The 18,875-nt window shown below is 42.9% G+C and overlaps 1 protein-coding gene across 1 annotated transcript; it reads left to right on the top strand.

Annotated features, from left to right (window-relative positions):
* The first annotated feature begins 1,324 nt into the window (after positions 1 to 1,324).
* Positions 1,325 to 2,158, top strand: ARL14 (ARF like GTPase 14). The gene has a single exon (XM_078667013.1). The coding sequence runs from the start codon at positions 1,418 to 1,420 to the stop codon at positions 2,021 to 2,023; it is 606 nt and encodes a 201-aa protein (XP_078523139.1). The 5' UTR covers positions 1,325 to 1,417; the 3' UTR covers positions 2,024 to 2,158.
* The last annotated feature ends 16,717 nt before the right edge of the window (positions 2,159 to 18,875 follow it).

The following is an 18,875-nucleotide window of genomic DNA, read 5'->3' as shown; positions in this document are numbered from 1 at the left end:
ACATCCAAACACTTCTAGTAAAGGACACATAGCAGACACCTTGACTTCAAAACACTTCCAGTACAGGACACATGGCAGACACCATGACATCCAAACACTTCTGGTGCAGAACACATGGCAGACACCATGACATCCAAACACTTCTAGTAAATCACACATAGCAGACACCGTGACATCAAAGCACTTCCAGTACAGAACACATGGCAGACACCATGACATCAAAACACTTCCAGTACAGAACACATAGCCGACACCTTAACATCAAAACACTTCTAGTAAAGGACACATGGCAGACACCTTAGACCACTTCCAGAACAGGACACATGGCAGACACCATGACATCAAAACACTTCTAGTACAGAACACATGGCAGACACCATGACATCCAAACACTTCTAGTAAAGGACACATAGCAGACACCTTGACTTCAAAACACTTCCAGTACAGGACACATGGCAGACACCATGACATCTAAACAATTCTAGTACAGAACACATGGCAGGCACCATGACATCCAAACACTTCCAGTACAAGACACATGGCAGACACCAAGAACCCAAACACTTCCAGTAGGGAACACATGGCAGACACCATGACATTCAGACACCTCCAGTATGGAACACATGGCAGACACCTTGACATCAAAACACTTCCATTACTGGACATGGCAGACACTCACTCTTCTATCCATAGCACTTCCACAGAGCACTGTGCTACCAGTCCGCAAATGCGCCTCAGCACCTCATCAGGGGTGTAAAGTGCTATGTAAATGCAACTACAGTACAATGTAATGTTAATGCCTTCTTATTCTAGTTTCCACCTGGAGAGTTCCCTTTTCCGGCAGTCGAATCTTCCATCTGTTTTACAAAAACAAATTCCTCGGATACAAAGTCTCAGAAGCATACTAGTTATTCATTGTTTGATTTAAAAAACAAAAAAAACACAAAAAAAACCACGTCCACTATATAATTATATTGCTGGATAAATGTGTGTAACAAGAATCCCTCTGTAGAAATGCTTGGATGAGACAATTAGTAACTAGCCACTGTGCTCCTCGTATTGTACCTCTCTGGCAAACATTTGCAATGTAGTCCTGTCTCCTATTGTTTAAAATTCTCTGAGGCTTTGCTCACTGTGAATTCACTGTTGATATTCCTACAGGCTGCCACAACCTTTGGACTTTGATTGATTTTTTATGACTCATATCAGTTCCACTCTGTGACTGACAGTGAACGTTACACCTCATAAAACTGCTCACCCTGGTGATAAGGCCACATATAAGTACACAGTGTTTTTTTTACACATCACACTGCTTTTACTCTTCCTCTTCTTCTCATACTTATTCTGCAGAACCGACAGCAATCCTGCGGGATAGCGAACAAAGGTCTTCACCAACGCGCAGGCTCACGCGGCGTAAATGGGCTTGGCGGGCTCAAGGCACTCGAAAGTGAAGGAGGGTCGGATCCTGATGCTGGGGCTCGACGCGGCGGGAAAGTCAACGCTGTTGTACAAATTGAAGTTTAATGAACCTTTCACAACAATTCCGACGATAGGATTCAACGTTGAGATGATCCAAGCTGAGAAGCACTTCGCGTTGACTGTGTGGGATGTGGGCGGACAGCAGAAAATGAGGAAGCTTTGGTGCTACTACTTTGAAGGCACCGATGGGCTGGTCTACGTCATCGACAGCGCCAACAAGCAACATTTGGAAGAATCAAAGAGAGAATTTGAACTGATCCTAAAAAACGAACTGGTCAAAAATTTACCAGTGGTGGTGATGGCCAACAAGCAAGACCTCCCAGGAGCACTGAATGCGGAGGAAATCACTAGGACATTCAACATGAAAAAACACTGCAGTGACCGGGACTGGTTTGTACAGCCGTGCTGTGCGATCACTGGACAGGGGCTGGCCGAAGGACTGGCCAAGGTGACTGAGTTTGTGAAGAACTGCACGAAATCGCAGGAATTAGCGGGGGTGTCTTTGAAGCGCAGCGCAAAGCTGCAGAAACCTCATGCAACCTGATCATGAAAGCAATGACCATTTGCAACAAAATATACCGGATCAGGTGCGGCACAGTAGTCGCTAACGAAGAAACACGACAGATGTTGCACTTGTAACATGCTTTTCTCTAAATCTGAGGATTGCAGTTGCATCAGCGACAATCAAGGAACAGAACTGATCCAGTGACCAGGAGATAGTTTGCCAATGCTAGAAGCAAAGTTGAATTTACAATGAATCCAAAGAAATATGCTATGTTCAGTGTGGTGTGAAAACACAAATCAGTAAGACTTTATATTTATCTGTAGCTTAGTATATACCTCATCATTGTTAAAATATGACTTGAAAGTGGATTCCTTAGACTAAAAAATAATGGAATGGAATGCAGGCTTTGCCTTTGACTGAATGTACTCATTTGTGTTTACGCTGTTGCTCACTCTGATTTTTCTTCGATATAAATCCTCGTACTTTCAATCGTAAAGCAGTAGGAGTCTTTAATTCTGACTACCGTCCAAGGGTGCTCATGCAACTGGTGCAGTGGCACCGGGGCCCAGAGGTCAGAGGAGCCCACTGAACTCTAATTATTATTGTAGTTTACTACCCAAAAAAGTAGTCAATGGGCCAATTTCCGTGCGTACGTATTTGCATGGATCGTACTACTGAATATCGACCCCAACAATATTGTGGTACAAGAATATTGAGGACAGAATATCGAATGGTAAGCGCATATAGGGAAGTATAGATTAATTATTCCTATCTCCACATCTAACCACCTTGGAGATGTACGTATGGCATAGATAGATATATGTGGAGTTGAGTAGAGAAAATCTAGGCTTTCTTACTTGCCGATATATTATTTACATATTCCGTCTTTGATATTGTGTCCCATCCATATTGTGGTTTCGATATTCAGGGGCACATTGGTCCTATGGCATCATTGCTATGCCAATGTTCACAATCTTTCTGACAAAAATGAAGAATTACATACATTTTTCAGTGTTCTAACAGTAGGTTGTTTCTACTCATATTTTTGACCCATAATCAATATGCTCAAAATTCTTCAGTAGCCCAGTTCAGACCTATCCCCTACGCAGCTATCTGTTCATACTGCTGTGCAAAAGTATTTTTGTGTTGTATTAGGGTTCCAGCATGGAACAACTCAGGGTCCCCGTATGCGACAGTGTCACTTTTAATGCTAGGATTGAGTCACAGGATTATCTGATCCCCTATGGTTTCCCTATTTTTATGTGAAATGATGGTGTGCTGTCAGTTTCTTCAATATTCAAGCCAGCGGCAACACTCATGTGGGTGATTTAAAAAAATATATATATATATTTTACATTTAAACGTGCAGAAACAAATAGTAAAGTATTAATTTAAAAAAAACTTACTGTTTTTGTCGCTGTCTTCTTTGTCACTTTAAAACTTTCAGGCAGGGACACCTTAAGGATTTTGAGGGCCCTGGGTGTATGTATTTTTGGGGCCCCTGTTGGGAACAGCTTTAAATTTATGATTCAATGTCAGCTCTTTTATGCCTTCTTTGGCCAGGTCACTGACAGTGCACAGGTACACTCGTCCAAATTCTAAATGTGTTTGCATCTAATATTTACAGATAGTGATGTCTTTTCAGTATGGTAACACAGCCGCAGCTCATTAATATTACTGCAAATAATTTCGGTGACACCCTCCCATTTCTCATAAGTGAAGCCCTATTGTGAGCTAAAAGAAACTATTTTTATGGACCATGCATTAAAAACAAACAACATTTCTCTGCAAGATATCTGCAATTGACTCTGACACATCACCCACGTTAAAAATAAATTAAAGGAAATTGCAATTTAAAATAATCTGTTTAGGAGTTCATTAGGGTAAGACCCCTCAGAACAGAGCTGGCTGTATCAGGGGGACCCCTGAAAGTCTGGGGTCCTGGGCCAGAGCCCACTTTGCCCATGACTTAAAACGTCTTTACTTTCAGGGCACTTGTACTTATACTTATGATTTAAGCACATTTTTCAAATGAGCACACGAAGAGAGTACGGGTACAGTGTAAAAAGCCCAACTTTTCTTGCTGTTGCTAAGCGTAAAAAAGGTTGTGATGCAAAACACATCCATGACAGCTCAACACAAACAAACGTGCAGAGGAAAAATACCCAAGACAACGAATGCACTGCAATTTCAAAGCAAAGCCTACAACATTATCTAACAAGAAATAAAACTGCACACTGAAGAGAATACACCGCCATGGTGAACGCTGGAAGTGTAAAGTTGGTGTTAAACGTGGTAAATTGATTTCTGTGCATTTAAATTAATTTTACTATTTAAAGACCTGTGATAAAACTCTGTCAAAAGACAGGCAATCCCAGAGCACAACGCACAGAACGTGTCTTGTTAGCACCAGCAAAAAGCTGGTTCTAAGTTCGCATCTTTAATTGTAGGAAAGGGTGTTACTTTAAATTGAATTCTACATTTGTCGTAAATACCACACACACTGGTTGACTTAAAGCGACTAACGAATCATGGCCCTACCAAGAATAATCTGACATACTCGAATGTACCCCCTTTGTGTTATCTGGTCATGCTATCATGCCAGGTGAGGGTTGAGGGAAAGGGAAATCCTTTAAAGAGAGTCATTTTTCTCTCTGGATTTCCCTTCTATTTTTTGTAACTCAGGAGTAGCAACATTGTCGTGGTGTCACCAGGACTTTAAGTGGAATCTTTTTCAATATGATATACAAAACAAACCATAGATGTTGCTTATTTATCTTATGCAACTAACAACCATTGACAAAGCCAATAGTCCTGGCTTGCTGTAGGTATCACTTACTTTTTGTATCATATATCTGGATGCAATGACAGAAACAGCGAAATACAAGTCGGGGGGCACACTATGCTAAGCACAGATTTTTAGCTTATGTGTTTTTATGCCACGCCCTTAAATACATTGACCACGCCCCTTTGAGACCCACAGTTTTTTCATCCCACTTAAAGCCCTGCTCAGAGGTCCTACTTCCTTCATCAACATCATCTACTTTTCATGTGACGGTTTTCTAAGTACCAATGAACTGTTTGAATCCCCTTTGTTTTTTCTTTGTTTTAGGTGTTGCATTAGCCACGCCCTTTTGTTTTTCAAAACTATTACATCAAAATCATATACATGGATGTACGTGTCAGTCTTCTTCATCCACTGGCCTGTTAGATCATTCATTACACCAAACTCAGCATAGGGCAAAGGATCAGCCAGCTCGAGCCATTGGCTACGCTCATTGTGAGTGACAGCATTTTGCTTGTGCACAATGTGCAAAGCAGCTTCAAAATAGTCCATTTTAGTGCCAGGGACTAGTTGGGTAATGTCTGCTACGCTAACTTTTAAGTTTCCTTTATTATTTATATTTATTATTTTTTAATTTGTTAAGGACTGGCATCTCTCCAGACTCTGCCCCTGAGCCCTCATTGCTATTTGCAGTGTGCCGTATCCAGTGCGGGCACTGCAGGTAAAGCATCTTTCAATGGGGCTTGAAAGTCCATTGAAAGGTGGCTGCCCTGGTGTGCACATGTGCGGGTATATGCCTACATGGGTGGCAACCTTTGAATGGTCTTTGAACCCATTCAAAGATGGCCGGCCATGCACGCACCAAACAATGGCCATCTTTGGATGGTTTTTGGTAAATTTCACCCAAAACCATTCCAAGACAACAAGCAGTGGCAAAGCCAATAGCGCGACAGTATTGTTGGACCTATTCCCACCAATGCTTGATTTTCTTTTTGCTGTAAACTTGTTCATATAGCACATACCATGAACCATAACCCTGAAAAGAATGATGACGATAGCTGCCACAATCAAATTCTTGCTGGGGGTATACATTGCCTTTCCAATACAGTAAAAAAGCGGGGGTTGAACTCACTGAAGAAGGATACATTTGTAAAATGGTAAAGGAACATTCCCTCGTTAGTATTCCTTTGGATTATTTTAAGTTTAATTGCTTTTTTTATCCCTTCTTTGTATTTATTTTTTGAATCAACATTTTAAATTCTAGCTTTTTTTAAATGTACACCATAAAATCACAGAAAAACCGAACCTAGTGGAAGTTAAGACCAACTTGGCCCTTCCCTGGGCCCTTATGTCTGTAAGCTTTTGAACCACAAGCCAGGGGCCATATTACACAAAGTAAGGGGGGGTCAATGGGCGTTTCTGCCTGTTTTGCGTGCCCCTGGGGCACCTTGGTATTACAGAAGGAGCTACAGATGCTTGTGCACATAAAGCACTATCTGCAGTGGGTGTTCCCTCATTTGCATGGGGTGTGCCCCATGCAAATCAGGGAATCCCTTTGCCTCTGCGCCCGTGCCGTACTACAAATGCGGGCACAGAGGCTAAGATTCTGTCCGGAGGTGCACTGACAGAGCGCCATCTTGTGGCGCATTGACAGAGCGCCATCTTGTGGTGCATTGTCAGTGTGCCCCCTGAGAGCAGCACTCTGGAGGGGTAAAGGGAGTCCTAAGGACCCCTAGACATCCCCTTACAGGTGGGTGCAGTCAATGACTGCAGCCGCCTGCAAGGGGATCTTAATTCCCCTTCAAAGTTCAGGCGGGTTGCCGCCTGCTCTGTAAAACGGGAAGCAGCTTCAAAGCAGCCGCTCCGTTTTCCACATGAATGCACTGCCCCAGTGCATCGCAAGTTTGCCTCTGGTCTAACGGCAGCACATTCATCAAAATACAGTGCATTTTCCTTCATTACGCTAGGCGCACCTTTTTAAAGGGGTGCCCAGCACCATGAAGGAAAATGCGCTGCATGTATTATGCAGCCCTTGACTGTGTAGGTAAATGTAGATTTGCAATTCTTAACTCTACAGCTTCGTAGCTTGAAGATACAAACATATATTTTCAAGGTACGTACATGTGGAGTTAAGCAGGGCCGGACTGGAAATAGAAACCAACCCTGGCAGGCTGCTCGACCGCCCCCCTCCCCCCCTCCCCCTCCTGGGGTGAGAGGGGGTGCGGCCGGGCGGTTTGCGAGGGCCGGTTTTAGAAGATTTTGTTACGGCGGCCTACCGGGGAAACGCCCGGTGCCCGCTATGGCAAGTCCGGCCCTGGAGTTAAGTACAGTAAGCCTATACTTACTTATATATACCTACCATGTCGATATTTTAGTCCTCAGCTTTTTGGCCAAGACATTTTGCCCCATTATATTTTTACTTTGATATTCCTAAAGACCCCAAACCTATATGTTCTTCAGATGTGCCTCTGTCTATCCAGAGCCCTTTCACCCATGTACAAGTATGTTTGTTTCAATTCGTTTACTACTATTTTTAACCCTACTACTTCTACTGTGAAGTCATTCTGTTCATTTGGTGGAATATTCTATTAATACTACTTGAACATTAATCTTGCTTTGTTTATTTTTTCAAGTGTGACTCGAAAGGCAAATGTCTGCATGACTGATTGTTAAAGCGCTCTGATACCTCTGGGTCTAGCCAGCGCTATATAAAACTCAAAGAAATAAAATAATATATAGGCTTTCCTGTTTTCAGTTTCTATTTTTGGTAAATTCTGGTGGGGTTTTTTCAGTTTTTACAATACTTTAAAAAACAGTGGTTATCAGTGGTTACACATTTTTGCGCCATTAAAAACAACAGAAACAGTGTTTTTACGGTGTTTATGGAATTTTATTAATTATTGCTTGCTTTCTGCACTGAAGAGGTATATGAGGTCCAAATACATTGTTACTGCACCAGAATGGACTACAAAGTCAATAGCATTCTTCATTAACTCTGAAGATTATAAAGATGCTTTCAGCATACCGCCTAGCAAGAGACAAGTATCTCTTACAGGGAAGCATTTCAGCTCAGTAATCGATTTTGACATACCATTATACAAGTTTTTCACATTGGTAGCTGAATTACTGTAAATACAAAAATATCCCTTACAATCTTTATTGAACTTGGTAGGAACTTTTTCCAGCAGCATTCCAAGTGACACTGCATTCCATTTATACCAAACGCCTGGTGTCATGTTTTCACCACTATCTCAGAGCTTGGTGACAACATTCTTTTTACATATAACTGTCACTACATCTTGCATTAAATGTTTAAATCTCGGGGTGTTTGGTAAGTCACGTGCAATCAACACTGACTCACTAGAAAAGGGGCTGATGTATCAAAGGATTTCACCTATTCTCTGTGTGTGGATAAATGTGATGGTACATATTAGGAAAGATTCTTATGAAACCAGCCTTTTTACTTATCAGTAAAATCAAATGTAGCCAAAATATCAAATATTATTTTGATGGATGTATGACATTACAAAGCATGCTTTTACATTGCATGCCTTTACAACGCTGTTTTTACAACGCATGCCTTTACAACGCATAGTGCTTTGGGGCGCTGGATAGTGAATAGTTTAATTTACTATTCCAACTTCAGTCCCCGTGGATAGTAGGGAAGGTGTTGGATAGTAAATTAAACCTATTCCCTATCCTAGAGCGCCCCCCAGCGCAATGCGTTGTAATGGTTTGCGTTGTAAAAGTTGCGCCGTAAAGGCACTGCGTGGTAAAAGTTGCGTTGTAAAGGATGTTTCCCGATTTGGATATTACCAGATTCTCTACAGTTTATAAAATAACTAAATAAAACATAAAACATGCTTCTAAACACAGCATCTTTAGACCAAAGACAACAAAACTGAAAAAAGCAGAAGGGAGAAGACACAATGTTTTAGTGACATCCGTAAACAACAAAACTCAAGCAGAATAATGTTCGCCCAGTCTTTCTTGATGCTACCTTGTATAACAAAGTTACATTGTAATGGCCCCTTCAGGAAGAAATATAAATGTTTCCTTTCACTCATCTTTTCCTTTTTTTTGAATGGCACTTAGTTTGTGGTTGCAAAGGTGTTTTTCAGTGTTTATATGTTTACATCGGTGATGGCTATTTTCCTTTCGGTGGAGTTTTATCAGTTATTATAGGTTTAAACCTAATTCCAGATAGCCTAATAATATACCTTTAAAAAATAGTGTGGGTTGTGTCTCTACCCAGAGGGGCATTTCCCTCTCACCTCGTACGATTGGAGTGTTGTGTATCATTCTGCCACCTATGTAGTGCTTACATCGTTGCGCGCTAGGGTCTATTTTACATCTTAAAAATGCACTGAGTAATCACACATTAAAATGATTGTCTCATAGATACATTTCATAAACAAAGCAATTGTTTTTTGTTATATTTTCCCCCAAACAGTTATTTTAAACTATTTCAGTCGGGTCTCTAAAAGTAAGCCAAACCTATTGGCCTTTGAAATGCTTACTAAACAGTGTAACTCTGTTGGCCGGTTTCTAGAGCCGCATATTCGCTGCGTTCTAGGTAGCGACACCTATATTACACCCACACAATAAACAACTTCTTTTCTTGCTGCTTTATTACTCTGAGCTTTTTGCTCAGACTTTCAGAAGCAAAGGAGCAATTATGTTGCATTAAGAATGTGTGTGCCTAAGTTCTCTGTCACGTGGGTGACCGTTTGTCGTACAGCAAGCCGAGAGCTCTGTGGCTAGAATCTTCCAAATGCTTCAGGTCATCAGGTGTATATGGGGATGTCTTGTGCCTCAAAGTAAAGTGGGGTAAATCTACTTATATGCAGAGGTTAATGTGAAAAAAAATTAAGTGCCGCGCTCTCATCAAGAGGCAGCTTGCACCAGTCCATTTCTCCTGTTAGTGTCGCCTAAATGGGGTGAGATGATGTGGCGTAATGGCCAGAGCTGCTGACTTCGGAGCTGGGGACCAGGTTTGAATCTTGGAGGCTCAACATCGTGTGATTGACAATGTGTGATTCTAGGCAAGTCAAGTAATCTCCCACTAAATAAATAAATATTATTAATATTAAACATAAATGAATGTGTCCTTAACTGGTGCTCATTAAAAGCGACAGTGTTGATGATTAAGTGCTGGTGCTCAGCACCGGAAACCACCACCTCAAATTGAGCACTGCCTATATTACACTTTTTTACGACGTCCCCACCCAATGTCCTTACATCAAAATTGAAAATAGCCAGCACCCATCTTAAATACCCGGGCATGATGGCCTCACACAACCCCTGTTTAAGCTGGAGTCTTAAATTTGCCCCACAATTGACTATGATCCAGGAAGACCTTGGAACTGTGCTAAGCTGCTGCCTACTAGCATGGGACGATGAGGCCTCTTCAAAATAGTTGCATTGCCCTGTATTTTATACACTACTTAGAACTGCCCATATACACTCCCCCCAACATTACTTTCACACAATACACAACTTCTTGTCATGGTTCCTATGGGCAGCCAGGACCCCTGTTGTATCCTTTACCAAATGCACATAGGCAACCACTGATGGAGGCCTTGGGATTCCCAATCTCCAACTCTACTAATGGGCCACACAATTGATTCTCTTGAATGACAGTAATGTTTCTGTAACTTGGGAGAGACAGCAGTGAGTCTGGGGCTAACCATTCTTGAACCAGTCAATCTGTTTCCCATCCTGGACGGTGAACCGTCTCCGAAGTCCTTCCTACTATCACTAGAATCCTACTGGAATGCTGGAAAGTTAGCAGTCAGATTTGTAGGCTGGCAAGGTAGGGTGACCACAGCAACTCCCCATGGCACGGCACACTCCTCAAGCAGGTAGTGGGATTGCGAGGCTGTCATGCTTGGGATTTCATTGGTGTCCTCAAGGTTGGAGACGTCTATGAGACTGACCGTATGAAATTATTTGAGGAACTAACAGCTGATTTTGCACTCCAAAGAGTAATTTTTTAGGTGCCTACAGCTCAGACATGCTTTGGAGGGTCACATAATACACCTAGGATCAGTGCCAGAGTTCCATTCCCTAGAGGCGAAAACAACAATCAAGCAACTCAGGAGGAAGTGTATACCCTGGATTTACAGGGCGCCAACCACTTATTCCTTTGACCCATTCCTAAGGCTCAGACCTTAGTGCTACAGAGAATGAGAAGGGATCGAAGACAGAATGGCCACTGGAGTACTTGTAATGTCTACCCCTTTTCAAATCATACACGTCAAATATATACAAAGGGTATATTTCCACTCCTCCATATTGCGGTGGATGGGTAGATCCCTCTCGGCCGCAAATAGAGTACCTTCCGACACACTATGTAGGATTGCCCAATTATTGCCAAGCAGTGGTCAAGAGTGTATGCATAGAGACAGTGCTTGGTCCACCTCGCCCCTTGGCCCTAAAGTTGCTCTGCTGGGACCATGGATGGTTCGGAGGGTGGCCGTGGTATGTTTGTTGGTTGGTTCAGGCTACCTAATCACTTAGCGAGACAGTGCCTGAAAGTGGAGGAGAATTACACATCCAATCTTAACTGAATGGACAGGGGGTATGGACTGGATGTGCCTTTCAGAAGAGAATGTATATAAATCCAGAGGATGCCCCACCAAATATCAGATGTATGACGTTACAACGCATACTTTTACAACGCATACCTTTACAACACATTTTTTACAACGCAACATCCATTACAACGCATTCCATTACAACGCATGCCATTACAACGAATTTTTAAAAACTACCTTTACAACGCATTCCATTACAATGCATACTACCTTTACAATGCATACCATTACAACGCATAACATTACATTGCATGTATGGTAAGTATTGGATAGTGTAGGGGTAAAAATTAATATTCTAACTCCAGGGGGGTGCAACAGTAGGGTAAATGTTGGATAGTGTAGGGGTAAAAATTACTATTCTAACTCCAGGGGGTGCAACAGTAGGGTAAGTGTTGGATAGTGTAAGGGTACTATGCGTTGTAATGTTATGTGTTGTAATGATATGCGTTGTAATGACATGCGTTGTAGTGGTATGCTTTGTAGTGTCATGCGTTGTAATGGTTGGTTGTAATGGCATGCGATGTAATGGATGTTGCGTTGTAAAAGTTTTGTTGTAATGGTAGTGCGTTGTAAAAGTTGCGTTGTAAAGGTTGTTTCCCCCAAATATCAGCGGATATGGTCCAGATGGAATCAATACAGAAACTCTTCCTGATTGCGGACGCAGTGGTTAAAGTAGTTATTCATTTGATTTACTGTGGCCATGATCACTGTATGTTTAGGGCCAGATATACTAATGTTTTTTGCGGGCGCAAATGGGCTTTTAGACCCCTTTGCGACCGGAAAAAACATGGGGCCCAGGTACTAATCCCATTTTGGGAGTCGCAAATCAATTTGCGACTCGCAAAATAGGATTAGCGACTCGCTATTAGGAAGGGGAGTTCCAAGGGCGTCCCTTCCTAATAGTTACTCCTGAAGCTATGTATGACTGTTTTGCTACCACAATTGCGGTCGCAAATCAGGCGCAGTTTCCCAGCCTTCATTTAAGGGCAGGCAGTGGACCCAGCGACCACTGCCTGCCCTTAAAAAATGAAACTGAAAAGTTTCATTTTTTTTTTTTATATGCATCCCATTTTCCTTTAAGGAAAACGGGCTGCATTTAAAAAAAAAAAAAAGAAAACTGCTTTATCCAAAAGCAGTCCCAGACATGGTGGTCTGCTGACCCCAGCAGGCCACCATCCCTAGGAGTGCCAGCCATTCCCAATGGGGTCGCAAATTGCGACAGCCTCATTAATATGCATGAGGCATGCAATTTGCAACCCTATTGGGAATCGCAAACAGTGTCTCAGACACTGTTGTGCATCCCAATTAGGGAGTCACAAATTGCGTGTCGCAAATGCGACGCAATTTGCAACTCGCAAATTGGTGGGTCGTACATCTGGCCCTAAGTCCCGTATTCACTTGGCTGGGCAGTGTGGTAGAAGGGAACGTGTTCCTATATTCTGTATCAAGTTCGATCGTTGACATGTCCTGTTTTCAAATGCAAAATAATGCTTTATAACAAATAAAAAAGAGCAAACAAATAAAAAAAAGAATATATGTACCTCATGCCTGTGCCTCGACACTGAAGGGAAATCCCTCAATAAAGGCACACATGGGATCGGTGAGGTGTTCCTATCATCCTGTCACTAGATAAGGAGTTGCCTGCAGCGGCAGCTTTTTAATCTATCTGGAGCAAAGATTCAAAGTCCATGTTCATCACACTGAGCTCTCACTGTGGTCCAAAGTGTATGGAGCAGAGAGGTACACGTCATTAAGAAGATAGGAGCCCCATCAAGAGTAAGAAGCACTATAAATGCAATTTCAAACAACGTATAAGGTACATTCCTCTGACTTTTCTAAACAAGCTCATTGTAACAGCGAAGCAGAGCTCAGTGGGGGTGGGCAATTGGTGTGCAGTGTAATTAATTTGTTACAGCGCTGGCACGTGGGATGCTTGAATTGAGGGGCTTTCCAAGTGTGTTTCGTTGTCATGGAATTTCAATCTTTTTGATAACCCAAATGTTGGAAATTGGGTTACAGGTGAGTGTGTGAAACCCTACTCAAGCAGCAGCAGCCACAATTCCTGTCAGGGTGAAGTCACAAGCAACCTCAAATTAACCTGTGCATAACCCTATGGTAGCTTGGCACAAAGCTGTCAGGCTTAATTTATAAAGAATCTGCAAAGTATGTATGCACCACTTGAAGCATTAATAAAGTAAAGGCACAAAACATGAAAAATCCCACACCAATTCAGAAAATTCGAGTAAAATGTAATACATTTTTATGGCCAAAATGACCAAAATCCTATCAGTAGAACTGGAGATATGCAATTTGAAAGATTTGCATGAAAATAGTGCCTAGATTAGGTCATCTGGTCACGCCGGATAGAGACAAAGTCACAAGTTCAGGCCTACCGCGATGGAGCACAGGCACAGGCCAGATACAGGGGCCTAGTTAGGCTTGCTGAATGAAGTATGTTAAATCCTGGTTTGCTGCGCATTGCAAGATCCTGAATCACAGATGCATCGCGCAGTGGCAGTGCCAAGGAAGCTGTGTAGTTGCGATGTGTAGTCCTGTGTTGTCACCGAGGATGACTTCAGCGAGGACTTGCGATGCGAAGTCCTTGGATAGGCTTTGCAGCAGCAGTACTGAGGAAGCGGCCGGTCTGCGAAGCAGTGTCCTGCATGGCCATCGAGAATGCTGTTGATGAGGGGCTTGCAATGCGAAGGCCTATGTCGAGGATGCCTCATGCAGAGGCAGTTCTAATGAAGCTGCGGGGCTGCAATGCGGTAGCCTGCATCAGGGACCCATTACGAGTGCCAAAGTGAAGTGTGTGTTAAAATTGCACCCCCACAGTTAAAAATACCTGGGGTCCAGTTAATTCCAGGATTGCAAAATTAATTGGAATTCCGGGTTGTACTTGAAGAATTCACTTAGTAATGAAGAAGTCATGGTGGAACTGGCCAGTCTGGGCTCAATTCTGCCAGAAAATGGTGTTTCCACAGACTTTGTAATTCCTAGTGGTTTTTATGGCCCCATCTGGCAGTGGCATAGTTAATGTCATGGGCCCTAGTGCAAGGAAGGAAAAGGACACCTTGTTTGAACTATGAAATACAGCAATAATCAGGGTTTAGTGGCCCCGGGGGCTTCTGTGCCCTGATGCGACTGCATCTGCTGCACCAATGTTATCTACACCCCTGCCATCTGGAATTTCAGGATACTCATCATAAGGCACTTTATCAGAGTCAGCAAAATACAGAGAGCTGGTACCACATACACATCAGCAGCGCAAGCTTCCATCACCCACATAACAGTTACAGCACATGGAGAAGCATGGTATGACACAGACAAGGCCACCACCTACCCACACCCTTTTCACCGACAGTATGAACCATGCTTGAGTCCCTTGTACACAAGAGATACAACCCGTGCAGGAGCTCCGCAAGCTTGCAATCTCTCTGATGCCTTGTGCTTCAAAAGAATATCAAAGGAGGCAATGCAGAGGCACATTAAGGCTGCACATTGGTTTATTCTTATATCCTCACGGCGTCACTGAACTCCGAGGGACTGGTGCTTCATAACAGATAACATAACTCAGTGGGATCAGCACCTACGGGATATAAGTTCTAAACCTGGCTGAGACGGGAAACATCGTTTACATTGCATGCGATACTTTGCATGCCATTACAACGCGGTTGTTACAGCGACCGCGTTGTTACATCGCAAACCATTACAACGCAAGTCGTTTCAATGACTTGCTCCAGGGGGCAGAAGGTGTTGGATTTAAAATCCAACACCTTCCCTACTGTTGCACAGACTGGAGTTGAAATAGTAAATTATACTATTCCAACATCCAGTGTCCCCTACAGCAAGTGACTTGCGTTGTGATGGTATGTGATATAACAACACGGTCCATTGTAACGACCGCGTTGTAATGGCATGCGATGTATCGCATACGTTGTAACGTGGCCTATTCGGCTGAGACACTTAGCTGCTCACCTTCAAGGGTAGATGAAATGTGTAGCCTTATGTTGGGTAAAGATAACCCCTATCACTTGAGCATCAAAAAGATTTTGCAGGTGGGTGCAGCTGTCTACCTCGCAGGCACAGGCTATTTTAGCAAAGGAACTAGGGACATCTTAAGGATTTTGGGGGCCATGGACTCAACTTATTTTGGGGCCCTTGTACAGAACTGCTTTAAATTTGTGATCCAATTTCAGCTTTTTCATGCCCTCTTTGGCCTGGTGACCGACATTGCACAGGAACACTGGTCCAGATTCTAAATGTGTTTCTAACTATTAGTCAGGGATTGTGAAGTGCTTTTTCAACATTGTAATATTTTATTTTTATTGTTTTATAGAGGGCAAACTTGACCCTAGGGTATCAGAGCGCTTTACAGGGGAACATAGCAGGGTACAATAGGCAAGGAATCACAATAGTTTAGCGGACACGTATGAAACAGTTTACATATAATTAACTCCAGATAAGGCCCCCGATTTCTTGAAGAGGTAGGTCGGTATTCCGAAGGGAGGCGCTAGTCCGTATTTGGTCATGGTCTGTGTATTGGTCAAGGACTGTGAATCGGCAGGAGGCAGCATGTAGGAGAGGAATTTACCCATAAGGAAGGTTTTGGCCTCCTTTTTGAAGCGTGCCAGAGAAGGGATTCTCCTGAGCAACAGCTCACTAATATTATTGTAAATAATTTCGGTGACCGACTGCCATTTCTCATATGAAAGGTCCTGTTTGATGTGAAAGGAACTTTTTTATGGATGTTGCATGGTGCTGAAAAACAAACAACTTTTCTCTGTAACATGTCTGCAATAGACTGCAACACATCATTCATATTACAAATAAATTAAAGGCAAATGGTATTTAACAATTTTTTATTTTATCTAGGAGAGTACATTTAGAAATAATACATATATATTTGATGTAATGTATTAGGTATTCATCTCAAGTTTAAGTTTGACACAAAACAACATAACGGATATGGATTAACAAAAAGATAAATAGCTTATATATGTCAAAAGATTATTGCCAAAGACCTTATTAAAAACAAATATTGAACATTTCCCCAGACAACTTGTAGATTTCAAAGGTAACCATTTGGCACCATAAAGGGTACTGATAAACAGAAGGCTAAATATCTTATAGATAATTCGCAAAATGAAACCAGCTACCTATTTCAGTAATCTGGCGTGTCAGACTAATTTGCATGTGAATTTTACCCCTCTGTAACTTTTTATTCTCAGCAATTCCTTATGCACTGCAAATGTCATTTTTTAAAGAAATAGATGAGCTATTTTCATCCTTTATATGGGCCAACGAGACTCTGAGATTGGCACCAGTCACTTTATGCAATTTAATCAAGGAAGGCGGTTAGGCCCTGTAGGAAGCTGGCTCTGCATATACTATACCAAAATGAGGTATAGTGTGCACATAGTCCAGTGGAACCCCAAAGGTAGGCAGAGGTAAAAGTAGATAGCACCATACTCTCTATTTGTGGTAGTGTGGGCGAGCAGGTAAGCTTTATCAGAGAGTAGTGTTAAGCATTTGTTGTACACGTTCAATCAGCAAATGATGTCACACACTCAAAGACTGAATTCAGACCAATTTCATTTGTATAAAAATATTATTACGTTATTTTATTTCTAGAACCAATGCTTTGCAAAATCTTATGCAAAGTTTTACATTTGAATGTAGGTTCAAATGAAATTGATTGAAACACAGGTAAGTAAAAATTTCGAAATTACTTTTCAGATAACTTTTTAGTTACTTTTCAGATTACTTTTTAAGTTACTTTTTCTACTCAGTGTGATGTGCCTAGATAACACACTGGGACATTTCCATTTCCCAGAGAAAAGGTAAGTTAAATCAGTTTTGCACAGTTGTAGTTTTTCAGGTTTTCATACAAATCAACTCCACACCTAAAACATTTTTCAAGGAAAAACAGTCAATGTATTCCGATGGAGTGAAATTAAGTTATTGGTTAACAGGTAAGAACTCGGTCTTTGGGGTTGAGTTTCTGGAGTTAGAACAAGGGTTCCCCCAGGGTCAAGGATGCACTCTCAAAGCACCCTCAGCTGCACTAGGGCAGCCTGGTGCAGAGTGCTGAGGCCCAATGTTATCCAAAGGGTGATGGGGGCCTTCGGTTGGTGGCTGCTCACGAGCAGGCCACAAGGTTGTGGGAGCAAAGCTCCTGGTGTTAGGCTCAGGGCAAAGGGGGATCCGAGTTAGCACCTAAAGTACATCCGCAGCGGCTGGGTGCGGCTGGATGCAGGGTGCTGTTTTGGCGTCGGGTGCCCTATTGGTTTCAATGGGGATTCTCCAGTTTTGAGAAAGACTACTGGCTCGGGGACGAAGATCTTCTGGAGGGGACCACTGGTTGGAGAGGTAAGTTGGGATGCCTGGGACACAGTTTTTTGGGCCACCCAAGGCCGTGGGACTTCGGGTGCAGGCATGTCTTTAGGCGTCGGGTTTTCTCATCAGCTCCGGGGTCGGGGGGATCCTCCAGAAAGAGACTGCAGGCATCGTGGAGAGGGTCGAGGCACGTCAGGGATCACCAGATCTCAGGTCAGGATCACCGGGGAGACCTCCTCGTGGTGTTGAGCCACTGGAACTTGGGCCGGGGCGTCAAGAGAAGAGTGGTGAATTCCAGCGGATTTGGCTGGATTTTTAGGGGGCATCTCTAAGATGCCCTCTGAGTGCATTTTTCAGTAAATCCCACACTGGCATCAGAATGGGTATAATGTGCTGAGGTGTTTGATGCCAAACTTTCCAGTTTTCAGTAAAGCCATTATGGGTCTGTGGAATTCGTAATGACAAACTCCCAGCACCATATACTCCCAATGGCATTACTGCACTTGCAATGTCTAAGAATTGGCGTTGGCACTGTAAGGGTACAGGTCTCATGCACCTGTACCCTCACCACTAGTATAGTGCACCCAGCTAGAGGGGTGGCTGATCTATGCCAGGGATATGTGCCATGTTGACTCTTCACTTTGTCCTGCACCACAACACACAGCCTGCAAAGGCAATGTGTGTGTCTAAAGGTACATGGCCTCTGAGGGTGGCACAATCAGTGCTGCAGCCCTTAGAGGCCTTCCCTGGTCACAGTGTCCTTGGTTCCTGTAGTACCATTTACAAGGGCCTGACCTGTGGCCAGAAACTGCCAATTGGGTTTTGTTTTCAATGGAGTTTTAAAACATAGGGTGGGTACTTGTTTGGCAGGAGCCCGGGGCACACTCAGTCAAATTACATCAGCAGTTTTTATGTGGATGGTGTTTGAGAGTCCATTACAGACATTTTGAAGAGAAATGTTGTGTTTATGTATCAAGGAACATCCATAAAAAGGATTCTTTAACCCCTCCGCTGCGCCGAACGTTCCGCGCTGGTGCGGAACGTTCTGTTGCGCGGGCGGGGCCGGAACTTTCAGCGGACGTGCGCAGCACTACCGAGGTAGTGCACGCGACGTCCGCTGAACGTGCCCCGCACGGAAGGGGTTAAGAGCAAAACAGGATCTTACATA

This window comes from Lissotriton helveticus, chromosome 11 (genome assembly GCF_964261635.1).
Source record: "Lissotriton helveticus chromosome 11, aLisHel1.1, whole genome shotgun sequence".
Taxonomy (NCBI): Eukaryota; Metazoa; Chordata; class Amphibia; order Caudata; family Salamandridae; genus Lissotriton; species Lissotriton helveticus.
The sequence above is the reverse complement of the archived record's forward strand: the minus strand, read 5'-3'. Positions and strand labels throughout refer to the sequence as shown.